Genomic DNA, 14,502 nt, shown 5'->3' with positions numbered 1-14,502 from the left:
TTTTAAAAGCATTGGTTTAGTGATTTTTTTCAAAGAATAAATTAAGTTTAAAATACATAATTTAGGGTTTATAAGTGAAAATGTTCTACTTTTTAATGAAAATCAAAGTTAGCTTTGTTATTTTTCTCTGAACCCTGTTGTATTTGTATGTCTGTTATTGAAATTATGGATAATAGAATGGAAGTTACTCATGAGCCGGTTTTTCAAAGAACCATGAATTCAAATCAGCTCCATTCACCAATATTTCCTGATAATTTACTGGGTATTTGTGCTAATAAAAATGTTTAATCCTTTACAACATTTAATATGCAAAATTTAACATCTTATTTGAAAATGAAATAAAGAAGAACCTATGAAAAACTATCCTAAATTAGTTAGGCCAGATGAAAATGTTTACAATTAAGAGATATCGGTGATATTTCTAGGGAGGTAGTAAAGAATACAGATGTTTTCTTGTTCTTCTGTACTTTCAACATAACATCAAATATTCTTTGATTGTTGTAGGTAATTGAATGTTGAGAAAAAATCTGTTAGAGCTGTATAAAAATGTGATCAGACATAACTGGGGTGACCTTCTAGAATGGTTAGAAATGATGGAGAGATTTTGCCTGGAGGGTTTTTCCTACTGGAACTTTGCCTATTTGGGAAATAAAAAAAACATAACAAGAACTGGAGAGCATATACCAAAATTGGAGACCTCACAAATGAGAAAAGTAAAAACAAACTTTTACTGATACAGATGTCAAAATTAAACATTTGTGATGGCAATTTTATTGCAGAAAAGTGGGTTAAAGAATGGGAAACCTTTTCCTAACTGCATCTGAAAATGACACACTACAGATATTTTCTATAAATAGGTGCATATTCAGATTAATTTATGTGAAAATATCCTCTTGAAGATGATAAGTAGAGGTTATATTTTAATGTGATATGAGAAGCTATTTAGCCAACTTAGCCCTGCTTAGATCTATTTTTATGGAGTTTGAGTTTTTATTCCTTTGAATTCTCTTATTCTTTTCATTCCACACTTTATAAATCATTGTTGAGTCCTTTACACTGTGGAGATAAATGTTAGCCATTGCAGAATTCCAAAAGGTATTTGGCATATTACATTTGATATCTTCAAAATGTAGGTATCAAATCTATATGATAATGGAAAAATCCTGTTAAGTATATCACATGTGCTATTTCATTTAGTCCTCAGAACAATCCTAGGACATAGATACGTTATTATTGCCATTTTAAAGAAAAGGGAAATGTGACTTAGAACAATTAAGTTAATTGACCAAACCTACTTATCTGGGAATTGGCAGAGGTGCACTTGAAACCAAGGTTGTCTGACTCCGGTGTGGCATTTGGAAGGCCTTGAGTCTTGCTCCCTTTTCATGACACTTTCTCTGCCTGTTCTATTTGACGAGCTATCCAAGTCAAAAAGAACTTTTTCTTCTCTGAAATTCTAGAATCCTTAGTCTAAATGATTAATTAGATCTGCTTATTTTAAAAAGTGTTTTCCTGAGTGTTTATTTACCTGATTAAATTGTAAACTCTAAGCCAGATACCTTAGCTATGGTCTTGTATTTGTTACAGAAATAATTGTAGATCTTGCATAGAGTGACTATAGTGGAAAGAGGTTGAACTTTAAAAGTAAGCCAAATTTTAGCTGGATTTTGGTTCTGCTACTTATGCCTGTATGACTTCAGGCAAGTTATCTGACCTCTCTCAACTAGTTTTCTCATCTATAAATTGTTGACAATAATGCCTCATGTTTTGATTATGTGGCTAAAATGAGATTTATAAAATTGTTTGAAGATTTCCTGGTACATAGAAGTTGCACTTTATTTTTTATTTTTTTTTATTAGTATAACAATGTATTAGCAAATGAAATAACACATATAGGATCTTATGTAGTAAACATCATGAACATATCCTTCCAGAGAAAAAGAATATACTATTAACCAACTCCCCCTCTCCTACAATAGGCTGCAATCATCAATAACTCATTCTCATTCCACAGAGTAGAGGTGGGGAAGCTTTATTCTGCCAAGGGCCATTTGGGTATTTATAACATCATTTGCAGGCTCTACAAAATTACCAACTTAAAAATTAGCCTGCCATATTTAATTAATTCACCCCTAATGTTTTGGCAGGGCCAGACCAAATGGTTTCTCAGGCCTTATATGGCCCTTGGGCCGGACATTCCCCCCACTGCCATAGAGGGTTAAGCATGATTTATGTGTAATAGCATCAAGGCACTTGCTTTAATTAAAAAAGATATATGTGGTATAAAACATATTCCTAAAAGTCATTGGCCTTGAATAATTGAAAAAAAAGGCAGTATACTTTTTTAGTGAAGTGACAAGACTCAGAATTTGAGTTAACTCATTATCACCCTGTTATTGTCTTAATTTGTGTATAAAATTGCAAGGAGACAAAAGGTAGCATTTTATAAAGATTGATTTGTTCACACTAATTTTTGAGAAATCATGGCAGCATCAGAATTCAAACAGTAATTTCACAACTGATTTGAATTAAAAGATAACAGCTGTTTCACTCCAAGTATTATCTTATTATTTTAGGGATGGAGAATGTAGCAGGGGAAGAGAACTTCTTAAAATAAGTTTATTAAAACTGAAGTTAAAAATCTGTTCTGGCTTAAGCTGCTTGTCTGTTTGACAACTAAAAAACCTTCAGTTAGAAATTTAGTCACTGGTATTTTGTAGTAAGATTATGATTATTTGGCCTTTTTCAGAGTTAAAATTCAAGTCCAAAGAAAGGTTATATGCCTGGTTCCGGTGTAGACTTACAAACATACTATCTCCAGTAAAGGCATTTGGTGTCATTATTCCAGTTTTCATAATTCAATATATCCTTCCTATTTTACATCACTAAGAGGAAAATAAAATACATACCAACCCCCCTACAATCTAATACAATGCTTATTTAACATGTTTACTTTAAAATTTAAAGAGCAAAAAAATTTTTAAAAAGTAATCCTTGTCAGGATAAAAATTACCTTATAAAAATAAATCTCCCCCACTCACATATCCAAATTCTCCATTCCTAGTTACTAATATATTTTTTTTAAAAAAACACGAACATGTACCTTTAAGTTACAGTATTTCAATAGAATTTTACTTTAATAATAGGTTATGATAACAAACCAGCTGGAATATTATTTTGGCCTGTTCCATTATAATTTTCATTCTTGTTATTAGCACTCAAATTAATGATTCCGTTTATGATTATCTAAAACCTTCCTACCAGCGCTCTCCTCTTGGGAGCATGCCTGAGCCTTTTCTTCCTCCCTCTCCCCACCAGGCAGTTACCTTGGCCTTTCTTTCTCCTGAGCTCCAAGGGCCCTTCTTTTGCTTCTGCAACATGTTTCCTGAGCCCAGGCAGCCCCGCTGGCTCATTTCTATTACTTTGGATGCCTTTTATTTCTTCTTCTTGTTTAATTGCTGTGGGAAGCTCTGCTTTTAATTCTTTTGTATGTGTATGTATATATATATATATACCTCTGTAACTTTCTAAATAAACTTAATCTGCAACAAATACATACAAAATCTTTATTTAAAAAAAAAAGCCAGCCCTAACCGGTTTGGCTCAATGGATAGCGCGTCGGCCTTCAGACTGAAAGGTCCCAGGTTCGATTCCGGTCAAGTGCATGTACTTTGGTTGTGGGCACATCCCCAGTAGGAGGTGTGCAGGAGGCAGCTGATCAATGCATCTCTCTCATCGATGTTTCTAACTCTATTCCTCTCTCTTCCTCTCTGTAAAAAAAATCAATAAAATATGTATTTTAAAAAAATAAATAAAAATAAAAAATAAAAAAAGCCAAATTACTACAGAGCCTAAAAGCTTTCTAGATCCAATTTCCTCCTTTTGCAGTTTTTAAGCCCAGTTTCAAATAAGGCATCACTATAACAGATAAATAAAACATTGGGGGGGGGGGAGAGAGAGAGAGAGAGAGAGAGAGAGAGAGAGAGAGAGAGAGAGAGAGAGACATTAAAGAACAGAAAAATTAAGCAAAGTCTAAATCCTATTGATTGAGTTTTTACTACGTCACTGTGGAATCATTCCCTGAATAGACGGAGGCATCCCTGCCTCCTTCTTTTTCTCAATTGCCTGCCTCCTGCTAAGACCTCTGTCCAGACTCAGTTCAGCTCCTCCATAAAGCACCTCCAAGTGCCACTGTGTATCACTGAGTTACCACATGGTTCGCCTTGGATTTAGTATCAGAGTCCCAGCACCCGGCACAGAACCCTAGAGTTCTGCATAGGTCTTCAGGGAGTGTTTGAGGAATTATCAACATTGATGCAAAAAGAACGTATAGTTCATCTATACCACTACATAGAGGAAAACAATTCATTAAAAACTTTAATAAGGCTCACAGACCTTGAATGTATCATTATAACTCCCAGATTCAATATTAAGTTCCCAAGAAATTCACTGCAGCCCTTTCCTAAGAGCAGAGCTAACACCCAGACAAATTACTAAGAGAACACAACTGTAAATTTAGCAACAAATTTGGCTGCAAAGTCTACTTTTGTTTAAAAGCTAAGCCAGTCTACCCAAATCTTGTTTTCCTTTGGTCCTAATGAGAAACTTTTAAAAGTAACTGTCAACTAGACATCTGTCCATTTGACTGCCATCAGAGGCGCAGAGAGTACCATAGTCGCTAGTGCTCCACAGTAGGTCAACCTGGGCTCATGTCCCAATGCTGGCTACTGCATGCTCCTCCACTCTCCCATCTTTGGTGAATCTGTGCCCCTCTCCTTCTAGAAACAGAACCCAGTTTTGACCTTGCTCTCAAACTAAGTGTGGCTTCTAATCCTGGCCTCCCTGCTGTCGTGCGGGGTTAACCAGGGATTGGATCCTATTCAACTGAATGCCTCTGTTTTCTCCCTTATTTAGTGAGAGGCGGTCTTTTCAATGATCTACTCCTTTCACCCCTCTCCTGAATGTCAATCCTTAGTCTCTCTGTGCATGGGTACCCTCCACTCCTCTTATTGTAGCAAATTTAAAAATAAATAAGGTTGTAAAGTTTTAACCATTAAGTATCTACACAATATATTTCAATTAAATGACCATTTTAAGATATTCAGAATTTTGTACGTTTGTCCGTAAGCAATGAGAAAATGTTCATTTAGACACTGAAGTCTGGAGTAAGCAAGATATTTCTGTATCAATAAAGTTTGTAAAATATCGCACAGTGAACTGAAAATCCAAGGCTTTGAGCAAGAAAGCAAAGGAAATGAAAACATTAGTTTTGCGAGTGAATTAAGCTTTGGTTTCACATTTGATTTCTTTAAATACTAGCAAAAAAATTTTAAGACATGTATGTATAGGCCAAACTCTACCCAAGCAGAAAGGGTAAGATATAAATTCTTGAGAAATCTTAAATGTTTTTACAACTAGTTACCAAAAGCAGAATCTCATTTGTCTGAGTGGAAGAGGAACTAATCAGAGCACAATTCAAGACTTCCCTAAATGCACAAAGCTCCAGAATGGTTCATATCTACATATGAAGAGAAAGGTTAGGTAAAGGTTAAATCCTGTTACTCCATTTTGCTAAGGAGTTTTTCAAATTTTTTAGACTTTTTTTTTTCTTTTCACTGTGCTAGTGTTTGCTAAATTATAGAGTTGTCTTAAACATGTACTCTACTCTGTCAGGCAGCATTAGACATCTATAATGGTCTGGATTCAAGCCTAGCTTAGGGGAGGAAGGCAAGAAGGATTCAAAACAAATGATTAACCAATAGAAAAGAATGTACAGACGCTTCCAAAGGAACATCAATAATTAATTTGTACATGTTTTAGTGAAAACAAAGCTAATGCTTACTGCATGCATTTCAGAAAGACTATCAATAGAAGTTGCACTTTAAGTGGTAGTAGTTAGCAGAGGCTATAAAACTTGATTATTAATTTTTCCATTTAGAATATGAGAAATTTGTTGAATCAAACTATGCTTTAAATACATCCTTAGGGGAAATGGAAATATGGACAAACTCTGTATATGCCTTACACTTTGGGTGTATTGTAAGGATGAGAGAAAAAGTGTCTTTATCATTTGCCAAATAATAAGTCAAAGTTTTATTATTTCAGGTTCTGTTTAATTAGAGAGCAAAACCCTTGAACATAATTATTTCAATCTCCTCTAGGTGGCTGCTGAAAACAGTGCTGGCATTGGAGTGTTTAGTGACCCATTTCTCTTCCAAACGGCAGAAAGTGGTAATTTTCCTAAAGCATTTTTTCTACATTAACTTAGTTATGAGTTTTTGTTACTTAATTTGTTGCCAAAATGAATAAAATTTTCAATAGTATGACCATTTAATTATTTTAGAGTCTTCTTAGTTAATTTATTCATTAAAGTATATATATTGTCATTTCTGATTGTAAAATCAGTGTTATCTTAACAAACTAAAAAAAAAAAAACCCACAAAAATAAAAAACATGAAATGAAAATTATTCATCACCCTGTTTTACAAAATATCCTGTTATTATTTTGGTACATTTCTGGCTGGTCTTCCTCTCCTCTCCTCTCCTTATATATTTCTATATAACTGCATATAATGAAAGTGTCATTTATGCACATTTATATCTTGCATGTTTCTGTTAACATCATCATAAGCATTTATATGACATTAAATTTTTGGAAATATGGATTTTAACAGTTATAATATTATCCATAACATGTAGTCATTACCAAACCAATTTAAAGACACCTCTATTGTTCTAGTGGCAGAGAAGAAAAATCTTGAAGTCATTATTGATTCTAACAGTATACTCTACCAGCAAATCCCGCCAGTACTACATCAAAACGTTATCTTGAATCTCACTCCTATTGCTAATCACTGCAATCTATGATCTGTTCTTGCTTGAACAACTGAAAGTCCTCTTTCTGATTTTCTTGATTCCAATTTACTTGCCTATAGTTTACTTTCTTTACAAGAGCTATATCATCTTTTGAAACATAAGCCAGACTATGTTACTTCTCTCTTCTTAACATGGCTTCTATATCATTCAGAACAAGACCCTAAATCTGCGTTTCTCAACCTGTGGGTCGCGACCCCTTTGGGGGTCGAACGACCCGGGTCGCCTAAGACCATCCGAAAACACGTATTTTCGATGGTCTTAGGAACCGAGACACCGCTCCTCTATCTGTACCCAGGCGGGTCCGCCCATGTGCAGATAAGCCCACATATGAGTATTAAAGGGTCGCGGCATTAGGAAGGTTGAGAACCACTGCCTAAATCCTTCCCATGGCCTACCGTGCTCTGTATGCTCTTTCCTCCCTCAGATTTCGTTCTCCCCTCCTCCATCTACTCCAGCCACACTGATATTTTTGAACTTTATCTATTCCATACTTCTGCTAACTGACATAGTTTCTAGAGATATTAACTCTCTCGGCAAAGTATGATTGAGAGAAACTAGAGAAACTCTAGGATGTAGTGAAAATAATCTTGGAATTGGTGTTTCATTGTTTCTCATATGCTGTGTTCTTGGTCAAATTGCATAATTACACAATCCTGCTTGCTATATATTTCCTTTTTTTTTTGGTAACTGTAAAGAGGTGTAAATGTAATGTAAATATAAATGTAATCCAATCAGTGATCTCCAGTTTCCCCACCAAACCCCTTTTATTATTTATGCTACATAGAATCGACATTTAAGGAAAATTTCTGTGCATTTATTATTGTTTAATCAGAAGTAATTTCTTTCCCCATGAATAAAAGTACTGTTAGGAAGCATGTACAAGTTAACCAGTTATACTATATTGAGTTAATGTTCCATCCAATTAGCATAAAAGCCCAACTTTTTAACTTCCATGGAGCATTATTTCAGGTAAACATAATTTATTGTAGCTTTACAATATAAAAAATATCTCTTCCACCTTCATTCCCAACTTAGTGGATCCTTAAAAGTGCAGAAAAATACTTTTAAAAGCCTCTGCATTGAATTTATATAGTTGTTTTCTGGCTCAATAAATGTGTGTTTAGTATAATGTACACTGAAAAGTTGTAGGTACTTTCACACACTTGTGTACTTACGCATGTCACTGGTCTAGATATAGCCTCAAAGTGTTGGAAGATGCTTATCTGAAAGATGAGATGACTTTGTAAACAGAATTTTTTGGTACTTCAGTGTCAAATCTTTCTACTTAGACCATGATGGATATATTAACCTATAAAAATCAAAATAATGGGATATTTATGCATAAAAATTCAGAAGTAGAAATTAGAATATTTAAAATAGAAAAAGACCTGCCAATTCAAAGAGCTAGAATTAGTCTTCAGACACTATGAAGTCACAAAAGGAAAACACACATATATTTTATTGGGATAGTTAATTTAAAGCAAGTTAATAAAAAATACTCTTTCTCGCTAAATGTTGTCTAAGTGATGGAATTATGTAATTAATTTTAAAATCTATTTAATGTTTTGGGTCAACTTTTATCTTAATATTCTGAAATCATGCTTTGGAATTTAATAAAAATTTGGTTACCTTATAAATTCAAAATTCTCTACACTTGAGTAGTTCTCTATGACTGTTATTAAGGCCCATTTGGAAATGTGTCAGCTTGTCTGACACACTTGTTAATTTTACACACATATATACACATATGTTTGTGTGTACATATATCAGGAATACTTATAAAAATTTGTATAGTTTACACAAATAAGAAATTTAAAGGGATGATTAAGATTCATGAAGAGAGTAAATTGATGGTTACCAGAGAGTTTGGGGGTATGGGAATAAGATTGATGTTGTTTTAAGTACACACTTGTTGCTCTGGCCAGTGTTGCCCAGGGGGTCCCGGATTCAATTCCTGGTCAAGGGTATGTACCTGGGTTGTATGTTTGATGCCCAACCTTGTCAGGGCACCTGTAGGAGGCAACCAATCAATGTTTCTCTCTCACATAGGATGTTTCTTTCTCTCTCTCTCTCCTTCCCTTCCACTCTCTAAAAATCAATGGAAAATATATCATTGGGTGAGGATTAACAAAAAACTTCAAATAAATAAAATATACACTTGTAATGAGTAGTAAATAAGCCATAAAGATGTCATGTACAGTATAATGAATATAGACAACAATGTGGTACAATAACCATGTAATTTGATAGAGTGCTAACTATCACTGACAGCAATCATAATACAATGTATAAATATACCAAGTTAACACTATGTGTACCTTAAATTTACACTGTTATATGTCAAATATATTCACTTTTTAAAAAGATATGTTTTAATTCTTAAAAACCCATATTATATATTTAATACTCTTTCCTTTTGCATTATTATATTTTGTCCACTAAAAAGAAATGTAAGTGTTCAGTCTTTAGTATCATATAGTAATTACTAGAGGCCCAATGCACGGATTCGTGCACTGGTGGGTCCCTTGGCCTCGCCTGTGGGGATCAGGCTGAAACCAGCTGTTCAACATCCCCTCATCCCCTAAGGGGTCCCGGATTGCGAGAGTACAGTTCTTGGGTGACAAACCCTAGAATTGGGCTCCCTCCTCTCAGGTTCCAGGTGCATCACCTGAGAACTGCCACTGCCAAGTGACTGCAGCTTAACAGCTCCTGTGTTGATCGTCTGCCCCCCGGTGGTCAGTGTGCATCATAGCTACTGACCAGTCAGCTGGTCGGTTGGTCGCTTAGGTTTTTAGATATATAGACTAGAGGCCCGATGACGAAATTCGTGTAAGGGCCTTGACCTTGGCCCCCGCCTGCCGCCACTGTGGCCGGGGGCCTCTGCTACCTTTGTTGCAGCCCCCGACCACTGTAGGCCCTTTCCAGAAGGAAGGATGCCTGGTCTAATTAGCATATTATGCTTTTATTATTATAGATTAGAGGCCTGGTGCACAAAATTCTGCACGAAGGGGCAGGGGAGGTTCCTCAGCCTGGCCTGAAACCTCTCCAATCTGGGACCTCTTGGGAGATGTCCGACTGCTGGTCATCCTCTCACAATCTGGGACCGCTGGCTCTTAACTGCTCATCTGCCTGCCAGCCTGATCCCCCTAACTGCTCTCCCCTGCAGGCCTGATCCCTCTAACTGCTCTCCCCTGCCAGCCTGATCACCCGTAATCACCTCTGCCTTAGCCCCACCACCATGGCTTTGTTCAGAAGGACATCCAGAGGGAAGTCCAGAAGATGTCCTGTCTAATTAGCATATTACCCTTTTGTTAGTATAGATATTATCTTTAATATTCTTAAAATTTAATTAAATCCATTGATCAGTTTCCCTTGGAGACAAAAATTTTCCATCCATCATTTCATCCATTATTAATGATTAATCATCCCCCCAAATTGATTTATTTTGTTTTCTGTTAAAATGCAGCTGTCCTTACATTTGTTAGTTTGTACTGTTTGTCATATAATTCACAAACAGCCTCTCTCCCAAGGCCAAACTTTTTTTTAATAATTTTTATGGCTTTCATTTATAAATCTATTTTGTCATTTTTTTCTACACCATGCACCAAAATTCTATTATTTGGTTTCTTAATACTAGGCACTGCTATCACTTACAATGTTTTATCCCAAATGTCTTATTTTGTTTTTATTTCTTTCAATAGTGACTTGTCATGTTTGTTCAATATTCTGAAGGATCTTGATTATTTACTTTGTCAGTTTTGTATAATTTTCCTTGAAATTAATGGTCATAATTTTCTTTCATTCTGTCCTTATGTTTATCTCATTCCAATTAAAATAATATACAGATTGTTATTATTGCAGATTATGAATAATTGAAACTGAAGTACCATGAATTCTGATGAAAATTAATTTTGAGGGTGTATGAAACTCAAAATATGATAACCACAACCAATTGGGTGGTATCCACTTTATGTTAGATATTTAGACATAGTCTAGAAATGCTTTTTGGTATAATTGGTGGAATATTTGTTTTCATTTGCCATTTCTTCATTACCTAAGGAATCTATATAATTCCAAAATGTTTTAAGCAAAGATTCATGTTTCAGGTTTTGTTGTTGTTTTTTGTATATCCACAAACAACTATTAATTGAATTTTTCAGACGTATTTGAAGTAGTTTATCAATAGATGTGTTGATCAAATAGTCTTGAAGTTAAACTTATCTACTCCTTAAACACAACACTATGGGCCTAATTTCTAGTTCTTTATTTTAGGCAGAAGTTAATTAAATATATTTGAAAACATCTAACCCAAGTAGATTCCCTCTTCCACAATATATTATATATTTAGTTTCATATAACATGGGAAATGTAACATCCCAAAATTATATAACTGGCATTCTAAGTTTTATAACATTATTTTTACCTCCCTTGTAATCTCTCTCGCTTCGCCAGCTCCAGGAAAAGTGGTAAATCTGACGGTTGAGGCCTTTAACTATTCAGCAGTAAACCTGATTTGGTACTTACCTCGTCAACCAAATGGCAAAATTACCAGTTTCAAGATTAGTGTCAAACACGCCAGAAGTGGGATAGTGGTGAAAGATGTCTCAATCAGAGTAGAGGACATCTTGACCGGGAAATTGCCAGAATGCAACGTAAGTATTAAGGAACACTTTCTATGTCTCAACAATTTTAAATAAATGTATATCTTGAAGTTTCCTGCATCTGGGATACTATAAATTTTGCCAAAGTATAGTGACTTGATTACTTATAGTATTAGGTCATAGTATTATGTTACACACAATTGGCTATATTCAAGGTAGAATAAATGAAGGGTTTGAGATTCAAGAGTAAGATGTCAGAATTGCTTAGGGAGCTCAGGAAAGACTCCTGACAGGACTGGCATTTGTGAAAGGCCTGGAGAAAGGATTGGTGGAGATTGTCCGAGAGACGTATTTTGGGTGAAGGATACTTTATAAAGCTCTGAGGGAAGAAAGTGTAGGCTATCACTAGGAACAAGATGTGACAGGAAGTGAGGGGGTAGGCATTGTCAAGGTTAAGTTTGTGGAAGTAGATTTTTGTTGTGCATTTCTTTGGTGAAAAATTTGTTATTATTCTAGTTACCAATGGGAAATCCCTAGAAGTACTGTAATAATGCTCTTCTAAAAATAATTTTGTTGTTCTTTTGATAATATTGATGGAGAAACAGCCAAACAAGTATTGTTAAAACAAGTATTATTTTAAATACTTGAATTTTTACACGTTTCTAAATCTTCTTTGTAGAATTTGAGTATATTCTAATATATAGAAACACATATCCACACACACATGAACATATACTCACATACACTACATATGCTTCATCTTTTGAGTGCTTATGAGAAAAAAATGTGTTGATCAAATAGTTTGATCAACTATTTGAAAGAAACATTTGAAATTTCACAAACAGGGAAGAATTTCAACTCTTTGGCTCTTGTACTTATAACATGAATTTTTAAAATTCTTACTAATGATTTTGCTATAGTTTTACCTTTGTTTTAAGCCACTTGAAATCCTATTCATAAGAACGATTAAGGTATAAAGAATGCAATATGTACATTATGCTTTAAAACTGTAGGCATAAATGGGTATAATTCTAGGGTATAATCTAGCAGATTTTTCCATAACTTGAATAGGCTAATTTGTTAAAATTAACCAATCATACATATATCACCAATTTAATAATAATATTTATAGTATAAATGGAAAATAAATAAATTTCTTATGTCTATGAAGGGACAACACATTTTCTATTGATATTTATTTTATTCACTAGGAGAATAATGAATCTTTTTTATGGAGTACAACCAGCCCTTCTCCGACCCTTAGTAGAGGTACGCCTCCAACGCGTACCACATATTCATCGAACACATGGGCACGGAGTAAGATAAGCTCCGTGTGGAAAGAACCTATCAGTTTTGTAGTGACACATTTGAGACCTTATACGACATACCTTTTTGAAGTTTCTGCTGTTACAACGGAAGCAGGTTATATTGATAGTACAATTGTCAGAACACCAGAATCAGGTATGGTTTCTATTTATTTCATGTGTGTGTGGGAAAAAAGTTAAATTATATATAGAAAGGTCTTTCTTTTTTTTTTTTTGATACAGATCTTTTTGTTAAAATATTTCTTCCCTTCCAATAACTTTCCTCCCTAATGACAGATAATAGAAATCTTACCTGGAGAATCTTCAATTTCACTTCTCTTTTGTGACATAAGCATCTAGAAGCAGAAATATTTGAAATGATTCTTGAGCTAATGACTGTGATTCTAAGATCAGCTTTTATTCTGTGATCTCAGCATTTATTCATAATCATCCCCTCCCTTCTGCATCTTCTATGATCACCTATACCCTTCTCTCACTGCTACTGCTACCACCAAATGTAAAGATATCACCTGCAGTAGCATAAATATCATGCAATTAACATTTCAGTATTAAATAAGAACAGTAGTTAAAAATATACATATTAGTATCCTATTTGCCCTGCAGTTTCCTCATGTGAAAAAAGGAGACTGCAATAGTATGTTTCTTATGGCAGTGGTGTTAGGATTCAATGAGTATAATTAGATATTATTACTACTAAATTCAAAAAGCACATACTATTTCTAGATATGAAAATATCTATTTGATTATGGTAGTATGGATATATATATACATATATATGTAAATTTATGTAGATACTGACATAATTCCATACTAAATATATAATATCAAACATTCAGTTTTGATTGGTAATATATGAGGTTACTAGAAATTATTGCTGGTAGAGTAATTTCACTAAAGCATAGTATTTTCTTTTCTGGTAACATAGCTGTTAGTTTTTATCATTTCATTACATGTAAGTTTTAAGTTTTTTTTTATTTAAATAACCATCTTTGAATCATAGCATTTTCTTTTTCCATATCCCTTACTTCTTCTTATACAATAAAAACAAATTCATGAGGGTCACCCAAAGTGAGATTTAGTAGGCACAAAATTTGTTTTGAAAAAAAAAAAATTGAAACATTTCATTTCAATTTAAAGAAAGGGTAAAATGTAGAAACATCTATGAAAAATAGACTATTTTAAATTGTCATTATTAATTTTATATGTTACCAGAGTTACATTAGAATCTTCTAACTATAGGCTATAAGTATTCTCTCAGAACCAACTACAAATATTGATACAAAAAATAAAGATCATTGCCAATAGATTCTGAAGGTTGTTATTTCCTTGACGCTTTTACTTGTATCTGCCAGGAGTTGAGTGTGTATCAAGTCAGATACAGGCCTGATGAATGCGATATATATGTACATATACATGTTGCAGGACAGTGTACCTCTACACTGAACTATAAAGAAATGAAACTTAGATGCAGCATTAAATAAGACTAGTAATTGTTGCAAATAAGTTGATCTTATGATCCAGCATTTCTTATTCAAATTCAATTTATTCTATTTTTCCTTTTCTTTTTTTTTTAATTTTTCCTTTTTTAAGTTAAGAAAACCCTTTGATATTATTGTGATATTTTATTTTTGACTTTATATTTTATTATGTATATTTAATCAGGTAATTTTAAATTTTAAATATATATATCTGTTCTGTTA

At 33.9% G+C, this 14,502-nt stretch overlaps 1 protein-coding gene across 2 annotated transcripts in view; it reads left to right on the top strand.

The window, feature by feature from the left end:
- The window catches only part of PTPRQ (protein tyrosine phosphatase receptor type Q), a gene marked incomplete at both ends in the record, with an annotated part of 267,149 nt that overhangs the window by 51,971 nt on the left and 200,676 nt on the right, over positions 1-14,502 (top strand). For both annotated transcript variants that reach the window (XM_081083373.1, XM_081083372.1), the window contains 3 exons: positions 6,162-6,231; positions 11,329-11,528; positions 12,689-12,938. In XM_081083373.1, the coding sequence (XP_080939499.1) occupies positions 6,162-6,231; positions 11,329-11,528; positions 12,689-12,938 (520 nt within the window). The remainder of the gene's footprint in view (positions 1-6,161; positions 6,232-11,328; positions 11,529-12,688; positions 12,939-14,502) is intronic.

Source organism: Myotis nattereri (assembly GCF_964212035.1).
Source record: "Myotis nattereri genome assembly, chromosome: 2".
Taxonomy (NCBI): Eukaryota; Metazoa; Chordata; class Mammalia; order Chiroptera; family Vespertilionidae; genus Myotis; species Myotis nattereri.
This window is presented reverse-complemented; position numbering and strand designations above follow the sequence as displayed.